The 21,077-nt window shown below is 35.3% G+C and overlaps 1 protein-coding gene across 1 annotated transcript in view; it reads right to left on the bottom strand.

The window, feature by feature from the left end:
• The window catches only part of GPC5 (glypican 5), a 1,282,790-nt gene that overhangs the window by 1,218,467 nt on the left and 43,246 nt on the right, over positions 1–21,077 (bottom strand). The window contains exon 2 of the mRNA XM_059041775.2: positions 16,720–16,881. Within this exon, the coding sequence (XP_058897758.1) occupies positions 16,720–16,881 (162 nt within the window). The remainder of the gene's footprint in view (positions 1–16,719; positions 16,882–21,077) is intronic.

Here is a 21,077-nt window from a genome sequence, read left to right as displayed (position 1 = left end):
ACAGGAAGAAAAAAGTAAATTTGAGAAGAAAAGCTCATTTTTAACTAAGATGGAGAAGAAGACATTTGAGTCATTGACGTCATTGAAGTTCTCAGTCTAAGACTCAGGGTAAAAATGATGATACCATGCATAGAAATGGGAAAGATGGGATGAAAAGTTGTTTTTGAGAAAAGGATGAGAAATTTACATTCAAACATAACATTTAATGTGCTAGCAGGATATCCAGGTAGAAATACGTACAGCAGGCAGCTGAGAGACAGGACTAGGTTAAGAATGAAACATTCAAAGAGACAAAAATAGAAAAAGGAAAGATAAAAAGAGTGAGGAAAAAAAATGATCTTGGAATCAGGATAAGGGTCCACAACAAGGTGCCAGATACAAGGTGATGACAGGACAGTTCTGAGGATGGAGAGATACAAATGAAATGAATTAGTGGTATTTCTTTTTCCCTAAGAGCGCTCTTCATCAAACTGTTGGGTAGCATGAGAAAATGAAGTGCCGTGCTACTACCACTTGACATCATCTCTCTTAACTTCCAGACGTGCCCTGAAAAAGTATACCCCACTAAGACTGCAACACAAATAAACCAGAGTGAACTAAATTAATGTTCCTAAGCTTTCCACCAAAGGTCCATTAATCCGTTTCACAGTAGGGATTAAATGTATTAAATGCATGAAAAGACTATATTTAAAGCTGAAATTAGAGACAGCATCTTCACACGAAAAAACAGCAGGTAGTTCGTGATCACCAGGATAAGAGGCAACTCAAAGTAAACTTACACGTAACATGGGAATGTTTAACGTGAAACCAGGTCCTGCCCCAAAGGGGTGATTGCTACAGAATTTTCTTCTGCAAAACACTCAAATGAAGGATCAGTAAAGAAGAAATGTCCAAGCATACAGTCTCACAAAACGCTCCACAACTAGCACCTTTAATCAAAAGATAATCTATTAAATATCACAACACTCCTTCAGTTCTTGTTTTGTTTTGTTTTTTTCATGTAAGGTCACAGTTATCAGCACCTCATGGGAGCGATCAAAACTGGATTTGCAGACTTCTACAGTATGTTGACGATCATTTACAATAAAAATCAGAATGAGAAAGGGAAGCTGGGGCTTCCCTGGTGGCGCAGTGGTTGAGAATCCGCCTGTCGATGCAGGGGACGTGGGTTCGTGCCCCGGTCCGGGAGGATCCTACGTGCCGCGGAGCGGCTGGGCCCGTGAGCCGTGGCCGCTGGGCCTGCGCGTCCGGAGCCTGTGCTCCTCAACATGAGAGGCCACAGCGGTGAGAGGACCGCGAACCGCAAAACAACAACAACAACAAAAACACACATAAGTTAGAACCACTCTCTTACCTGATGCAAGATCAGGTCATAAAATAATACTTACATGATTCAAAAGAATGCAGATGATTTCAGTGGATCACAAATTATGTACTTAAATTCAATATGCCTTCTAATGGCATCTAAATTTTTCCTGAGAACAAAGCAGGATGTAAGCTGTTACTTTCCATCTTCTGTCTCCTGTCCAATTCTTTTTCCCCATTTCCTTTCCCAGCTGAGCTGTGATACCACTGTCAGTTTCAGCCGCGCTGGTAAGGAAAGGAAGATTTCCGTAGTAAAGAAGCACATTTCTGTAATTTCCAAGGGGCTGTTTGACAGAGATGGAGAGATCTTGTAGACAGGCCTTTCAGACAGCTGTCTGAAGGAAATCACTGTTCTGCTTCAGTTAAAAATAAAAAAGAGGAAATAAAAAGAGGGGAAAAAAAAGGAATGAAAGAAAAAAACGAAGCATGTTCATGGATAAGGCACTAAGAGAAAACAGTTACAATGACATAACCAACCTACTACACTGTTAATCATCCTGGTCATGGCAACGTAATAATAAAACAACTGAAAAGATTGACATAAGGGTAGACTTCAAACCTAGGGTATTTATTTATTTTTCTGGAAAGATGAATCTGAATTTTTATATAAATAACGTTTACAAAACCCTGAATGTAGTAAATTAGAAGAGGGTAACAGTGTTATTTAAACTTCTAATAGAAAAGAAAAAGATATAACCTTTGAAATTTGAGTGAAATTTTTCAACGATAGAATTTGCTATTTGAAACAAATTTGTAAAACTGATCATAATTTTAACCATAAAAAAAGCTTAAATACTGAATAGCAGAGGTTTTATTGGCTAAATTTTCTAATAAAAATGTAATAAAGCTAGAAATAAATAAGAATCATCTGATCAATCGTATCTTCAAAATTTGGGAACATATTTGTGTTGGTTTCCTAGGGCTGCAATAATAAAGCACCACGAACTGGATGACTTAAACAATGGAAATTGATTGTCTCACAGTCTGAAGACTTAGAAGTGTGAGATCAAGTTGCTCTCAGGGCTGGATCCTTCTAGGGACTGTGAGTGACAATCTGTTTCATGCATCTCCTCTAGCTTCTGGGAGGCTCAGGCATTCCTTGGCTTGTAGATGGTGTGCTCCCATGTACATGTCTGTCTATGTCAAAATTTGCCTTTTTTTTTTTTTTTTTTTTTTTTTTTTGCGGTACGCGGGCCTCTCACCGCTGTGGCCTCTCCCGTTGCGGAGCACAGGCTCCGGACGCGCAGGCTCAGCGGCCACGGCTCACGGGCCCAGCCGCTCCGCGGCACGTGGGATCCTCCCGGACCGGGGCACGAACCCGCGTCCCCTGCATCGGCAGGCGGACTCCCAACCACTGCGCCACCAGGGAAGCCCTGGTACCTGTATTTTTAAGGTACGTATATGGTACCGTGCTACATACCTCATTCTCTTTCTGCCCTTCTTCACTCTAAGTTTTTAAAGTCTATTCCTGTCACTAGGTAGGCATCCAGTTGATTATCCCTCATGATGCATACTATTCCATAACGCATTTCTGTGTATTTTTCTTACCTTTCCCTCAATTACAGACACCCAGACTGTCTCAACTCCCAGCTATTACAACAAACACTGCAATTAATATGCATTTATATGTCCCCAAATGTTCTCTAAAAAATTTTCATATTTCAATTTTATATATATATATATATATATATATATAAGCAGTAGAGAATCAGAAAGAAGAAAAAGAGGGAGAGAGAACACATATTTTTGCTAAGTGTTGTCAAATTGCTTTCCAGAATAGCTGCACCAGTGTAGGTTAACGATTATTAAATATATTCTTAATTTGCATTCGAAATATACGATCCCATTAAAATAACAAATACACTAAATATATTGCGTAAGAGTTGCCAAATCATTTAATTTAAACCTACTTTGAAGGTTCATAATAAAAACAAATTAAGCAGGTGGCCTAGATCATCCTAAAGTATTGCCCTGAGACTACAGCTAGAAAGTAAGCATATCAAACCCAGATTTTAAAAATCATAACATGAACAGAGAATCTATTGTTCCTTCTTAAACCGCAGGACACCTTTGTCCACCCCTCTGACCCCTTTCCTAAATCACACTTTCCAGGGATTTAGTGTCCATCCTTCTCCATATTGTCTTTCCTCACGTAAAGAGAAAACCCTCTAAAATGCCACCCAAACAAGCAATAATAATATTTCACATTTCCAGCAGGTAGGAAGTACAACTATCAAATAGTTACATAATTTCATGGAACAATAATTAGCAACACTTGGACCAAAATAAAAAGTATCTTAATGAACAGTACCCTCCAAAGTAGTTCAGTGAAATCTTAGATGAAATTTTTTGCCATATTCTACCAACCACAAAACCTTTCACATTGCTCTGAAGACTATGCATTTACTTATTTATTCCATGCTGTTGTGAAAGGATCAATTTAAAGTTAGTGGCTCTATCTAAAAACTCACAAATGCATAATCTAAAGAAATGCCAAAGTAAACTGCATACATCCCCGAAAGTGATCCAAATGAATCCAGCAATATCAAAAATGTAAAGCCTTTCACATGTGAAGTTATTCTCATTTGGCAAAGGATACTAAGAAGATTAAGGCTTTCGTTAAGCCATTGAATGGTTTTCCATGGACTCTGTCGCTTTGCACCAAACCTTAGATCTTGGTGTTTATGTTAGTTTCTACTACAGTGAGAATCAAAATATTACAATTTAATACCATTTAATGAAATTTGAAATTACATCTGATTACCAGGTGGGCAGTAAAAAGAATTTGCTTTAAAATGTACCAGTTATTATTCACCAAATAATTTCTCTCAATGGCTTGTCTTTACTATTAGAGAGCATGTTTGGCCATAACCCCATGCACTTGCAATATAACTCTTGGAAAGCCCATCAGGAGCAGGTCCAAGGAGGGATACAGGAGTCTGGATCACCAAGGCCCTTCTCCTGCCTGACCACTGAGGCACTTGTGATAATGTGCCAATTGACTTTATGCAATTCCCCACTTATAGAAATTTCATTAGACAATTTTTACCCTGAGATGTTTTGCTGCCAATCAAATGTTGGGGAAAAAATATACACCACAAGTAAAGGAAGAAGAATAGCTAACATCTACTGAGTGCTTATTACATACCAGGCATGATACTAGTTACTTTACTGGAATTACCATGACCAATCCTTATTAATTGCAACCTAGAAGAAGGTACTATTATTATCCCCATCCTACAAGCAACGAAATGAAAGCCTAGATGCAGGTCTTGAGAGAGTATTCAAACTCAGGTTCTCTAACTCTAGAACCCTGTTCTTAAACTCTTAAGCATGTTGCCTATCTGATAACAATAACAAATGTTTTCCCATAACAAAGACCAATGTTTATTCTATTATAAAGTAGCTTCAGTTGATTCCTACTTATGGTAAAAAAAATGAATATGCTTCATAAGTTAACATTCAAGTCAAGTTTACACCCTGAGGAGATGGAGTCAAAGAAATAGTACAAGAGGAAAATATTCTGCAAGGTGCAAAAGTTCAATTATCTTTGTTTATACTAAAGTTAGCCCACAGGCAGAATTACTCTGGCATAAAAGAAACACAGCATAGCTATCCAACAATTACCTTTTATTTACTGTTATGACTTTCTGGATCTGGAGATGCTGTTTCAAGCCCTTTGCCTTCTGCATGAAAGCTATAGCATATATATCCCATTTATTGCTAGATATATTTTATGCTAAAAGCATGAAGATATGCATGGATAATTTCCCATCATGAACAGCTACATTGAGGAATGGCTATAAAATTTAAGTCCTCTATTTGCCTGAAGAAAGAGAGGTATCTTATTTTCCATTATATCTTACCACTTTACCAATTAAATATTATGGATGATTGTTTAATATTTTAATCTTAATCTGCTCTCTCCCCAAGGCTATAGAATGGAAAAAAGCTTAAGTATTAAGAACATTCCCACAGTTTTAATAAACTGTATTTTATAATTTACGATGAATTATTATATTATTTAAAATTTCAAATTAGACAATGCCACTTATACGAACTGTAAGTATTTCTAATTCATTAAGAGATGATATAATAAAAAGACATTAGTGAAATGATTGATAATTATTGATATTATTTGGTAAACAGAACTTAGTTCATTTTTATTTATATAAAAATGTAAAACGTGTTCTTGGTGTTCTAAGAATTACCACCAAGACTTCAAATTTGAGTCTTAAGGGACTTAAGCTCATCACAGAACATTACTTGCTGAGTTATTGACAAACAAAGATTTTATTTTCAATTTTATATAACCTTTTATAATTAAAATAAGTTTAAAATAAATTTTTCATATATAAACTCATGATTTTACCCATAATTGCTATTATGCAACTTTATTCTAAATACTTTGTCTCACTACATGCTTTCTCCAGTCAATTCTCAGTTTGTTTACAAATTTCATTCAAGCCAATCTTATTTATTTGTGTGTTATTCATTTCTTTATAAAGCCCTTCACTTTAAATTATGCTAAATGTTGAAAATAGGTTTCACTGGATAGAATCATGAGTTATTCTATCAAAATTAATTTTATTTTCATACTTAGATATATGTTATTGAAACAACATCTCTTTGTCTCTTTGACTTACTTCACTAGAGTATGACAGTAAGTACGACAAAGAGTATGTAAGTATGACTAGAGTATGACAATCTCTAGGTCCATCCATGTTGCTGCAAATGGCATTATTTTGTTCTCTTTTAAGGCTGAGTAATATCGCATTGTATACGATATTGCTTATATGTGGAATCTAAAGAAAGGCTACAAATGAACTCATCTACAAAACAGAAATAGAGTTACAGATGTAGAAAATAAACTTATGGTTCCCAGGGGTAAGGGGAAGTAGGGATAAATTGGAAGATTGGGATTGACACATACACACTACTATATATAAAATAGATAACTAATAAGGACCTACTGTATAGCACAGGGAACTCTACTCAATACTCTGTAATGGCCTATGTGGGAAAAGAATCTTAAAAAGGGTCGAAATATGTTTATGTATATCTGATTCACTTTGCTGTACACCTGAAACTAACAACATTGTAAATCAACTATAACCCAATTTAAAAAAAAAAAGAAAAGAAAAAGAAAGAAACATCTCTACTACTTTACAGAGCTGGGCCATAGGGAGGATTTGGATGTCACCTGGCTCTTCCACACCATTACTCTTGTCAATGATCAGCCTCCTCCAATATATTTATGGCATAGATTGTGGTGATGGTTTCACAGGTGTATACTTATCTCCAAATTGTTTGTATCAAGTTTTATACAGGAAATACAGCTTTTTGTTTATCAATCATACCTCAACAAAGTGGTTTTAAAAAAAAATTATCCTCCTTCAATAATCAACCAACGCCCCTGTTACACCCACTGACATCCCTCTTTTACTGAGAACTTTAGAAACAGGTGACAATTTGTCTCGGACTCCAGCTCTACCAACAGAGATTCCAAAGTCCAGTGTGTGTGGAAACCCATCCTAGAGTCTCAGCATCTTTAACCAACCTCCACTACACGCAGGCACTCAACTCACAAATACACCCCCGGTGTATTTTACCACAATCGGCCCCTCCTTGGCCTCATTTTTTCTCCTGCTACACCCTGAACCCACTGATGCTCATAACATACCCAGAATCTGACCACTTCTTACCACCTGCACTGCCACCGCTCAGGTCTAAGCCACCATGACGTCTCTTCTGGAATGTTATAATCATCTCCTAAGTGGGCTTCTCAGTCCACCCTAGCCCCTCTACAGGCCCCTCAACAATTAGATAGAGGTTTCTTTGTTTGGTTTGGTTTTTTTTAAAATCACGCCACACCTATGGTTGAAAACTCCTGGTTCAGAAGAAAAGCCTAAGAAGCCCAACACGAGGGCTCCCGTTGTCTCTGTGGTAGCCTCTCCAATCTCCTCCACATCACCCACTGTGCGCCCCCCCAAACCAGCCTCCCTGTTGCTATTCCTCTGACATTCAAGGCACACACACTCCTGCATTCGGGTTATTCCCTTTGCCTAGAATGTTTTCCTCCCAGACATCCACAGAGCCAACACCTGCACTTTCTTCAAATCTTTGCTCAAATGCCAACTTTTCTTTGACTAGCCAATTTAACGTGGCAACCCTCCCAATCCCAATCCCACTGCTACATGCTACATTATCTCAAAGCATTTAATACGTTCTAACTTATAGCAGTATTAAATAATATTGATTTTCTATTTGCTGAAATGCAACCTTTGAGGATAGGGACCTTTTGTTCATTCAGTGAAGCACACCAAGCACTGAGAACTCTGCTAGCACGGGGCGGCTGCCCCAGGAATATTTGTGGGAGAATAAATGAATTTCCTGTCACCCGTGCTCAACCATGTATCAGCACTTCTCTCCTGGAACCCTCCCCCTAGGCGAGAACTAAAAAGGGCTAAAAACAGCCATACTATCATGCATACTGGTTTTACTATTAATTAGTTGACTCCGATGTTAGCCTTCTAACTGGATTTTGGTTCATTTTCTTCCGCATTTCCCACCGCAGCTATTCAAAACTTCACCACCATACACACACTTCCTATTCCATTTCACACCAACCCCTAGAGCTCCAGCAGGGTTCACTGTCCCTAAGCACATTGCCATAGAGGGGGATCACCCCCAAACTTGGGGTTCAACCAATAAGGCAGAGGAAAAACAAAAGGTTTTCATGTGGCATATGCCACACAACCATAGTGAGACACAAATATCTCACGATAAACAACTACTTATGAGGTAGTACACAAAATGTGAAAAGATCCATTGTTGAGTTTTAAAATAATTTCTTTAATATTTTAATAATGCCAATATTTTATCTTTCTTGTAAAAATAATATAAATAAATTGATCATTAAATCATAGCATTACCTAGCTTAGATAAAATTTTGTAGGGCCTTAAAATACATTGCACAGGGCTTCCCTGGTGGAGCAGTGGTTGAGAGTCCGCCTGACGATGCAGGGGACACGGGTTCGTGCCCCGGTCCGGGAGGATCCCACATGCCGCGGAGCGGCTGGGCCCGTGAGCCATGGCCGCTGAGCCTGCGCGTCCGGAGCCTGTGCTCTGCAACGGGAGAGGCCACAACAGTGAGAGGCCCACATACCACAAAAAAAAAAAAAAAAAAAATTGGACATTTAATAGAGACAAGTCACCCTTCATAAAACTAAATATGTTGACTCAAAAATAGCTATTAAAAAATGATCTATCAAAAGAGCTGGTAAGTGCATCAAGGATATATTTCAACAGAATTTGTTAATGAAATTTATAATCAGTAAAAACATATAATGAAATTATTACTTTTACTGTAATTGTATTCTTCACATTAAATAAATTTAGATGTATTCAAAGGATCCCTCAATCTTTACCTTTCTACCAGCCTCTTATAAACAGGGAAAAACCCTACTTTCAATATTAAAACTGCTTACTGTTAGCAATATTAATTCCAAGACACACACTGACAAAATATATTAGCTGTCACGATCAAAAAAAATCCATATTCAGATGTTAAATGCACAAAGCTAATCTGGGGGTGGGGGAAAGCATGAATTTCACTTTTTAATAGCATGTACATTTCAGATTGCATTATCAACATAATGAAAAAGTTTGTTCATGGAGTAAAAGTTTTTTAAAAGAATTCATAAATATTACATTACAAAGTGAGTGTCGAACACACACTAGTGACATCACAAGTTTCCCTTGAAGTTTACTGCCACACAATATTTAGAAAAATTTGATATTAATTCGCTTATTTTCTTTTTTATATCATTTAGTTATAAGCAAAATGGGAAAAATATTTTAAAGAAAACATATTTTGAATCTTCTAAAAATGCCTAATTAACTTTAATAGCCTATTATACTTTTGGAAGTAAACACTTCTAAGATAAATGAGCTCTGTTTCAAAAGTAGTTCATAACTGTTTCTTTCTTTCCATAGATTACTAATATTATTAACATTCGAAAATATAAAACAGACTCAATTTAAATACTAGGAGAAAAAAGATTATATACCTTGTCTACACTTTATAAGGGTCGCTGTATTTTGTATCAATGTGGGATTTAGGAAATTCATTGTTCTAAAATATCTAATAGACAATAGGTTGATCAACAAGTACTAAGTTTAGAGAGTTGAATGGTGCTTAGCAGGGGCTGGAGGGCGGAGAATTGACCCTGGTCAAAGAGTACAAACTTCTAGTTACAAAATGATTAAGTTCTGGGGATATAATGAACATCACTGTGATTACAGTTAACAGTACTGTAGTATATACTTGAAAGTTGCTGAAAGAGTAGATTTTAAATGTTCTTTCTGCAAAAAGGAACTGGTAATTATGTGACTTGATGGAGGTGTTAGCTAACACCACAGTGGTACCCATGTTGCAATACATAAGAGTATCCAATCAATGGGTTGTACATCTTACATTTACACAATGTCAATTATATCTCAATAAAGCTGCGGTAATTTTTAACATAAAAAGATAAAAGGTTTTTTAACCTAAAACAAAAGTATTTCTTTTAAATACACCCTCAGAGCCACGTGATGGTTGCTATTTCCATGCTCATATAATAAACGTAAGGAACCAGAAGATCCCCTCATCTCACCATTTGAAGAGAAGAGCAGAGTATCACACAAGGAAGTGGGAGACACGAGGGCCAGAGAGAATGATGTGAGGATGGTAGTTCCATGGACTGATGGTGGAGGGTGTGTTAGAAAACACTTGCAAACACAGGAATCCGTGTTCAATTTGAAATTATTTGTGATTTTTAGATTTCACCGTCCTTTATCACCATCGTCTCATAAAACTTTTTTTATACATACAACTTAGGTTAATGTGTGTACATGTATGTGTGTGTCTATGGAAGTGGTAATTAAGAAACAAATTTTCATACTGAATTAATATGATAGAAAAGAGACACAAAAGCAAATGAAAAAAAGCAGGGAAGCAGAGGCAGGAGTAACCATAAGACTACAGACTGTGGAAATGTGCAGAAAACTTCCGGAGAGCTTGAATTGCCAGAGAACATGGAAAGAAATTTGAATTATTTTAGCTAAAACTTTAAGACATGGCAATATCTGTACCTAGAAGAAAATTTTTAATACATACAGAAACACAACATGGTACATATCCCCTAAGTGTGTATACAGATTCATAAGACATATCCATAAGAGAAAGTAAAGAACACGCAAAATAAAGAAGTATTTTTGGAAAGACATTCAGACACCCCAGTAATTAGGAAACTGCACGTTTTGAAAACAAGATACCATTTCACATCTATCAGTTCCTCAAATTTTATTTTAAAATTTTTTTAATTTAAAAATTTTTTTAGAATTTTTAAAAAATTCTGACAATAATTTCAGAATTATTGGGAAGTGTTGGGAAGGATGTGGAATAAGGACAAAGCACACCAACTGCTTGTGGCAGTTTAAGTAGGTTCAGCTCCTTAGAAGAGTAATTCTGCAATATCTGGTCAAGTTGACGAGGTCACAGCCTATAAGCCACAATTTCACTTCTACATATAAACCCTAGAGAAACACATGCCCTTGGAGACATGAACAAGAATGTTCGTTGCAGCACTACAAGTGCAAATATAAGTTGGGAATTATTAAAATGCCCATCACAGGGAGGGTAAATAAATGCCACATATCTATAAAAAGAAATTTTATAAATCAATTCACATAGATGAATAAGAGATAGGGGGACAGGTAAATCTCAAAAACATAGCTAGTTGTAACCTCCCACATGTCCTGGCCTTTACTCAATACATAGTTACCTTTTAAGAATCTTCCCTTGTGATCCCTCATGTAAAAGTAAGATTAAACAAATATGAAGATAACAAAATGATAACGGCCCTGATGAAATGCCAACTCATCTTCTAGGCAATAAATGCACAGTTCTCACATTGAAAAGATTTAACTGAAAATGTATTTAATATAAAATCAAGAGAGACTTGTTTAGCCTACCATAAGCAGGTTATTGTGCTTTCTAGGTAAGATTATCATAGCAATAGGTGATATTATCATAACCTATCATCAGTCAGAATTAAAACAACTAAAAGTTTACTTCCTAAAGTTTAAAAAAGAAATATGGCAAAGTAACCTCTTAGTTGTACACTTCAATGTGTTTCCACACTTAGTTCTACGCTTTTCAATTTTTTTGCTTCATGCAAAGTAAGCTTTATTTCCAGCTGAAAAGTCACTTAAGCTCTGGAACTTTCATCTAGAATATATTGAAATTAGTCACTTTCATAATAAATAGCAGCTTGCTGACACAGATTCAAAAGAAACAATTTTTAACATTTCAGAGATACAGGATAGTTGGATACAAGATCAATTGCACTGGTGGCTGCCGTGTGAGATAACACACTAAACCATGCGCTGCTTCAAACTAAGGGGAAAATGCAATCACATTCAGAACACACCACCGACAGAAACATTATAACGTGCTCCTTCATGATGCTTGTGGGATCTTGAACCCAGGCCCTCGGCAGTGAAAGTGCTGAGTCCTAACCACGGGACAGCCAGGGACTTCCCTCCTTCCTAGCTTATAAAATCAGTAAACAAATGTTGGCATATCAGAAGCCTGAAGGAGCCAATAAAAGTAAAATAGATTGAAAATTTGGGCAAGGTACAATCTAAGCACCTGGCGGTGCTGGCACTTAGTAGGTACTCAACAGAGATATTAAATGCATGAAGGGAAGGGAAGGATGAAGGGGGAGAGCAGAACTCTTTCATTTTATTTCAGAACCAGCTTCCTGCTAAGTATCATTCATCCATTCATTCATTTATCCATGTATTCCTGCAGTTCAGTTAATTACATTTACTGAGTATCTGCTCTAGGTGCTAGAGAAAGAGAAAAGCCAACATGTCTCCTCAACACTGCCAGTCTAAGGCTACCTGTTCTCTTACCCTTGGGCCTTTGATCAGGGTAATTTTCAGTGTTACAAATAGCAATGTTCCTTTATCCTTGCACATAATGCTCTTCCAAGGAATAATTTTAAATATTGTTCACCTCTGTAAAGCACAACAAAAGTGAACAAAATAAGATTAATGTACTCCAGGCTTACTATTGTAACATTTATATAAATCTACTCATCTTCTCATACATTAAGATATTCAAATATTCACTACATCCTTGCGCCTTCGACTATATGTATGTGGATATGTACATACATTTTACACCGGCTTTACAGTAGCTATACACTAGCTATACACTTCACAGTAGGTAATATCTGTTAGTGTAAAAGAGGACAATACTTTAATTACATTCACATTCTCACTCTTAATTTACCTGCTTTTTAAACAAAGATATGTAATTTTGAACACATTCCTATATTTCATTAAAAATAGTAATGTAATTTTTATTAAAGTCCTAAATCTAACATTTCAACCGAAGAGGACAAGCATACCAATCTTTCAAGTACTTTTAATCAAGAATGAAAATTTAATTAGCCCAGAGAATGAAATCGTCAACAAAAATATTAACTCCTTCTTATTCTAGATATCGTTCATCACTGAGTCTTTTGTGATAATGCACACTTTTTAAATGCCATATAAAAAACTGGAAACTTCCAGAATAAAGATTTAGCATATACCATATATTTTAGAAATATGTGAGCTATTTGAAGATGAGAGAAATAGGAAAAGATCTATCTCTACGGAAAGATAAAACTTCTTAACCTTATCTTTATAACATTTAAACAAAAGATAAGCTTCCGAATTCTCCCAAATATTCCTGCAGTTTATTTTTGAAAATTATGCTGAAAATTTTGTATAGTTTTAAATTAAAGAAAACAAAAACTAAGCCCTATTCTCTTATTTAAACAGAGATTTTAAAACTGACAAATTTGAAAGCTGGGTAAGAGTTGCTTTTTTTACAGTGGTTGACACATTCTCTGTCTACTTCCTTTGTTTCTTCATGAGTCACACCAAACTTTAGTGTATAAATAAATAAAACATTTATAAAAAATATTTGCAAAATGTTTTTTTCTTTTTTAAAGTATGATCTCTATTTTATTTATTTATTTTTTTATACAGCAGGTTCTTATTAGTTATCTATTTTATAGATATTAGTGTATACAGGTCAATCCCAATCTCCCAGTTCACCCCACCACTACCACCCCTACCCCCCTGCAAAAGGTTTTTAAGGCAGGCAATCCCACACTCATAAAGCAGCCGAAGGGAAACAAACTCTTTCACATTATCGCAGGCTGCCCACTTTATTCATGAACATAATCAAGCCCCTGAAAATGAAGAGCAGTTGTTGTCTGCACTGTGACAAAGCCAGCAGTCTCTGTGCAAACAGCACCACTAATTTATGAAGAGCAACAGACACAGGGATACCCCCTTGCTCCTTTCATCTTATCAAAGGCTGTATGCTACGTGAATGACAACCCACAGGACCCAGTGAACCCCAGGTTCTTCCAACACCATATGTTTGTTTGCCTGTTTTATTTTCAGGAAACCTATAACAAACACCTTAACTGCAAAAAGTAGAATTATCCCAGTAAGGAGGCTGAGTCTAGTCCCAGTGATATTACCTTCCAGGGCTAAATTCCAGAGCTGAATGTGGGCTGTACGTGGAATAACCTTATGTTCTGGTACCAGCTGCCGGCACTGTCTCCTCTCTTCGGAACAATCCCAACCTCCCAGCCTTCATCTTACAGTCGTGTGGGGTCCGCTACACCCACGAACCCAAGCGACCATCCCCACCAGTCATATCCAGAGGTTTACTTCAAAAACATGCTCCCGAGGAATCCCATAAGATCTATGAGAGAAGGGACCATACAACATCCCAGTCCAAAAAGTCTTTTATAACCCACAATATGCCTAAAAGGACAGGGTAGTACTGCTGAAGTAGGAAATATAAGTGAAATATTAAAAAATAAAAAGATCGAAATGTAGCACATCTACTTACATGACTTAAGCAGTGAAACGATTTCCTCCATTAAATTGCTCTCAAGCAGACTAAGTTTCCCACTAAAATGTATTAGCTTCTTTCTTCTTAGGAAAAACAAAGGCTGATTTGTATTCAGACATTTTCATTACATAGAAACTAGACAGAGGGCTTTTACTTATTGATAAAGTAGCCTGTTCAGTTATGATACAGCAAATGTGATCTCTCAAATGGCTTTTAGCACATGTATTTAGCTTGTTTTTATGGAACTAAGCCTAAAGCTACTTATTCTATTCATTAAATCAAAAGCAGGTATTCGTCTTGTAAGAGAATTTGTTCCAGTAAAGTTAGCCTTTAGGAAAATTTCTTCTAAAGCTGTCTTGCCTTCTCATGATTCTTAAATAAAATTGACATGCCACAAAGGGAGAACATGATAATTTATTATAACAAATTATATTTAAGAAAGGCCCTACTTTTTTCACTTTTATAATTGATACTCAAATACACAGCAAAACTAGCCCTATTAAATATATCACGTACAATTTACTAAACAAAAAATAAAAAAAATTATACATAATATTACCTGACACTCCAGTAGAGATAATCTCATGTCCTTATACTACTGATAAGTTGTCATCAAACTTTTAGCAATATCACCAAAAGTTTTCAGCAGCCTAAACCCATGTGAAAAGTCTATACATTCCAAGTTTTATATTTTTCCCAATCTTCTGAATTTAATGTGCTCTATCTTGATCAATTTATCCAACAATATGTGAAAAGGTTTTTAGAGTATATTTGAAGACAGAAGAAAATGTTCAACTACCATTCATTGAGTCCCTATGTGATAGTAACTGCTGGCACTTTCTTTTACCTATATGGTTAACACTGCTCTCCAAAAAAGTAGGTTTGATTTGTCATGATCTTCTTCAGCCATACCTTCTTACTTGGAGGGATTTAGTTTTGACATTAAAAGATGAGAAATCATAATGAAACTTCCCTGTTCAAAAATCTTTAATGACTCTCTCAAACTCAAGTTGATGTTTCAAGTCTTCTTCCACATGAGTCCAACTTACCTTTTCAAGCATATGGTCCACAATTCCCATCCACATCTCCCTGTTCTGGTAAGGTTGATTTATTCACTGCCCCTTTATCTCTAAAATGTATTCTCCATATTGTACACACTATCATTTTCATAAGAAAAAATCATTACATCACTTTCCGTGGGTAGTTAATATCTTCTAGTTCAGTCAGTTCAAGCCACCAATCTTTGCTTAAAAGGCATATCAATATACTTGCCTCCAACAATTTCACATGAATAAATTCCATAACATAAATAAGGTTGTCTTCTAAGACATCTAAAAATATTACTGGATTAAAACATCTTAAAATCTGACATGTCACAATTTCTATTAAAAAATTCATCAATTCATCATGAACTACATTTTAATTCAACTTAAATTCTGTCTTGATTTATTATATTTATTTTATTTAATAAGTATAGTTTTAACAATTAATCAGCTTTGTGATTTAGTTCTGTATGTAAACAAAGCACAAATTATTTAAATAGATTGACATTAATATACTTATTAAAAAAGAATACTAGCAGAAGTTATATTTTGCGTTGAACAAAAGCAATAATTTTGTTTGAAAAGCAGTGTAATCTGAATATTTTCATTCTAATCATATACAGAATATCTAATGCTTTATAAAAGGAAAAATAAATTAAGCTATTTTATTGTAGCAATAAGGAATTGTACAGAGGAGATGACTAAAATAAGAAAAAGATCACCTGTTTTCCAATGTGTATTGTAATTTTATAACCCATTCATTTTAATTCTGAATATATTGTTTGAATTAAGGTTGAGTTCTGGTCATAGCTGACCCTTAAACATCCAATTAATATTTCCTATTTTACTATTTATCAGACTTGTCTACCCTTCAATATATCACACTGGTGTTCTTAGGAAAATCACATGATGTAATAGAGGAAAGAATTAGACAAATATGTTTTTAATTATGTTTTTGAAAATGAATCTATTATTACCCAGTTAAAAGTGATGAGACTTTGTTTTATAGACTATTTTAATAAAATCTAATAATCATGTCTGTTCATACTGAAATAAAACCATGGGTCAGAGTATTGCAGGATTTGGCAGAACCCCCAGAAAGGCATAAATTTCACTAACATTACAGACTCCCTACTCCAAGTCGATTTATATGCCCCAGAATGACCTCAGAAACAAGCTGTGAAGGTCAGAAAAAGCTAAAGCCTCATTTTATACCAAATAATATGCAAAGACAAAGAAGTAAACCTAGACAAATTTACCAGTATAATAATAATAATAATAGGCAAATTACATACCAAGATTTATGCTCAGTTTCAGAAATCAAGATACATTTACCTTGAAAGGCAGCTGTGTTTCGAGATATCAGAAACTTTAATGTAGAGCTGGATGTTTGAAGCACCTGCTGCATATCTTGGCGAGCTGCAATTTGATAACTTTCCTCCATCTTCCTGGTGCAACATGCAGGGTTTTTGGCTATGCAAACCTGAAGATCAGGCCCTGGAACACATAGAATATTTTTCATAATCATTACCTGTTCATTTAACAAACATTACATGTTACATATCAGACATTAATGATCAGCACTGCACATTACAGGTTCATGTTCTATATGCCCACCAGCAAAATGATACCAGTGGGTTGACACCAGCCTTAGGAAACCCTGGATCCCACAGCAAGCTCTGTCAGAAACTGGCCCCATCCACCGGCAGGCAGAAAACACAAACACGGGAAGGTTAAAAAATATGCTACTAAACAACAAATGGATCACTGAAAAAATCAAAGAAGAAATCAAAAAATACCTAGAGACAAATGAAAATGAAGACACAACAATCTAAAATCTATAGGATGCAGCAGAAGAAGTTCTAAGAGTGAAGTTTATAGCGATACAAGCTTACTTCAGGAAACAAAAAAAAAATCTCAAAAGAACAACCAAACCTTATACCTAAAGGAACTAGAAAAATAAGAACAACAACAACAACAAAAACAATGTTAGTAGAAGGAAAGAAATCATAAAGCAGAAATAAATGAAAGAGAGAATTTGAAAAAAAACAGTAGAAAAGATCAATGAAACTAAGAGCTGATTCTTTGAAAAGATAGACAAAATTGATAAACCATTAGCCAGACTCATAAAGAAAATAAGCAAGAGGGCCCAAATTAATAAAATTAGAAATGAAAAAGGAGAAGTTACAACTGACACCCCAGACATAAAAAGGGTAATAAGAGATTACCACAAACAATTATAGCCCAATAAAATGGGCAACCTAAAAGAAATGGACAAATTTCTAGAAATGCACAATATCCCAAGATTGAACCAGGAAGAAACAGAAAATATGAAGTCTAACTATCAGTAATGAAACTGAATCAGTAATAAAGAAAAAAAAAAGTTCAGGACCAGATGGCTTCACAGGTGAATTCTATCAAACATTTAGAGAAGAGTTAACACCTATCCTTCTCAAACTATTCCAAAATATTGCAGAGGAAGGAAGCTTTGGAACTCATTCTACAAACACAGCATCACCCTGATAAAAAAAACAGGCAAATGTATCACAAAAAGAAAATTACAGGTGAATATTACTGATGAAAATAGATGCAAAAATCCTCAACAAAGGGCTTCCCTGGTGGCGCAGTGGTTGAGAATCCGCCTGCCGATGCAGGAGACACGGGTTCGTGCCCTGGTCCGGGAAGATCCCACGTGCCGCGGAGCAACTAAGCCCGTGAGCCATGGCCGCTAGGCCTGCACGTCCGGAGCCTGTGCTCCGCAACGGGAGAGGCCACAACAGTGAGAGGCCCGCATACCGCAAAAAAAAAAAAAAAAAAAAAAAAAAAAAAAAAAAAAAAAAATCCTCAACAAAGTATTAGCAAACCAAATTTTCAATATTATATTTAAAAACTCATACATTATGATCAACTGTAATTTATCCCAGTGATGAATGGATGGTTCAATATCCCCAATCAACCAATCAGTGTGATAACTACATTAACAAATTGAAGAATAAAAATTATATGATCATCTCAATAGATACAGAAAAAGCTTTTTACAAAATTCAACATCCATTTATGATAAAAACACTCCAGAAAGTGGGCAGAGAGGAAACATATCTCAACATAGTAAAAGCCATATATGACAAACCCAAGCTAACATAATACTCAGTGGTGAGAAACTAAAAGCATTTCTTCTAAGATCAGGTACAAGAAAAGGATATCCACTCTTGACACTTTTATTCAACACAGTGTTGGAAGTCCTAGCCACAGCAGCAGACAAGAAAAAGAAACAAAAGGAATCCAAACTGGAAAGGAAGAAGTAAAACTGTCACTGTATGCAAATGACATGATACTATACATGGAAAATCCTCAAGACACCATCGAAAACCTATTAGAGCTCATCAATGAATTCAGTAAATTTGCAGGATACAAAATTAATATACAGAAATCTGTTGCATTTCTATACACTAACAATGAACTATCAGAAAGAGAAATTAAGGAAACAATTTCATTTACAATCACATCCAAAAGAATAAAATATCTAGGAATAAACCTACCTAAGGAGGTAAAAGACCTGTACTCAGAAAACTATAAGACACTGATGAAAGAGATTGAAGACAACATAAACATATGGAAAGATATACCATGTTCATGAATTAGGAGAATTAATATTATTAAAATGACCATACTACCCAAGGCTATCTACAGATTCAACGCAATCCCTATCAAAATACCAAGAGCATTTTTCACAGAACTAGAACAAATAATTTTAAAATTTGTGTGGAAACACAAAAGTTCCTGAATAGCCAAAACAATCTTGAGAAAGAAGAACAGATCTGAAGGAATCATGCTCCCTGATTTCAAACTATACTACAAAGCTACAGTAATCAAAAGAGTATCGTACTGGCACAAAAACACATATATATATCAATGGAACAGAATAGAGAGTCCAGAAATGAACCCATACTTACATGGGAAATTAATTTATGACAAAGGAGGCAAGAATATACAATGGGGAAAAGACAGCCTCTTCAATAATGGTGTTGGAAAAATTGGACAGCAACACACAAAAGAATCAAACTGGCTACCCTCTCACACCATGCACAAAAATAAATTCCAAATGGGTTAAATACCTAAATATAGGGCCCAAAACCATAAAGCTTCTAGAAGAAAACATAGATGGTAAGCTCTTTGATATCTATCTTAGAAATATTTTGTTGGGTATGTCTCTTCAGGCAAGAGAAACAAAAACAAAGTAAATAAATGAGTCTATGCCAAACTGGAAAGCTTTTTGCACAGAGCAGAGGAAACTATCGACAAAATGAAAAGGCCACCCACTGAACGGGAGAAGATATTTGTAACTGATATATCCAATAAGGGTTAATATCTAAAATCTTCAAAGAACACATACAACTCAATATCAAAAAAACTAACAACACAGTTAAAAAATAGAGGTTCTGAATAGACATTTTTATGAAGAAGACATACAGATGGTCAACAGACACATGAAAAGATGCTCAAGATCACTAATCATCAGGGAAATGCAAATTAAAACCATAATGAGATATCACCTCACATTGTCCAAATGGCTATTATCAAAAAGACAGCAAATAACAGGTGTTATCAAGGATGTGGATAAAAAGAGAACACTTGTGCATTGTTGATGAGAATGTAAATTGTTGTAGCTGCTATGGAAAACAGTATGGAAATTCCTCAAAAAATGAAAAATAGAACTACTATATAATCCAACAATTCCATTCCTGGGTATTTATTTGAAGAAAACAAAAACACTAATTTGAAAAGATATATGCACCCCTATACTCACTGCAGCATTACTGACAACAGTTAAGATATGGAAGCAACATAAGTGCCCATCAATAAATGAATGGATAAATAATGTGATATATATATCACATGTGATATATATCACATGTGATATATATATCACATGTGATATATATATATAAAGCTAGTCATGAAAAAGAATAAAATCTTGCCATATGTGACAACATGAATGGAACTAGAGGGTATTATGCTAAGTAAAATAGGTCAAACAGTAAAAGACAAATACTGTATGATTCCACTTACATGTGGAATCTAAAAACCAAAACAAATGAACAAATACAACAAAACAGAAACAGAGTCATAAATACAGAAAACAAACAGGTCATTGCCAGAGGGGAGGGAAATAGGGAAAGAAGGAAATTGGTGAGGGAGATTAAGAGGTACAAACTTCCAGTTGTAAAATAAATGAGACACAGGTATGAAATGTAAAGTGTGGGGAATATTGTCAATGACTACATAATATCTTTTTATGGTGACATATTGTAACTAGACTTATGGCAATTATTTTGAAACGTATTGAAATATCAAATCACTATGTTGTGTAACAGGAACTAACATAGAGTTGTACACCAATTGTACTTCAAAAACAAACAAACTCATAGAAAAAGAGATCAGATATGTACAGGGAGTTGGAGAAGGGGGAACTGGATGAAGACAGTCAAAAGGTACGAACTCCCAGTTATAAAGATAAGTAAGTCCTAGAGATGTAAAGTACAACGTGATAAATATAAATAACATCACTGTATGTTATATATGAAAGTTAAGAGAGTAAATCCTAAGAGTCTCACCACAAGGAAAAACTTTTTTTCTATTTCTTTCATTTTGTATCTATAAGAGAGGATAGATGTTCAGTAAACTTATTGTGA

This window comes from Kogia breviceps, chromosome 16, assembly GCF_026419965.1.
Source record: "Kogia breviceps isolate mKogBre1 chromosome 16, mKogBre1 haplotype 1, whole genome shotgun sequence".
NCBI lineage: Eukaryota > Metazoa > Chordata > Mammalia > Artiodactyla > Physeteridae > Kogia > Kogia breviceps.
Note: the sequence above shows the minus strand (reverse complement) of the source record. Positions and strands in the feature narration are given on the sequence as shown.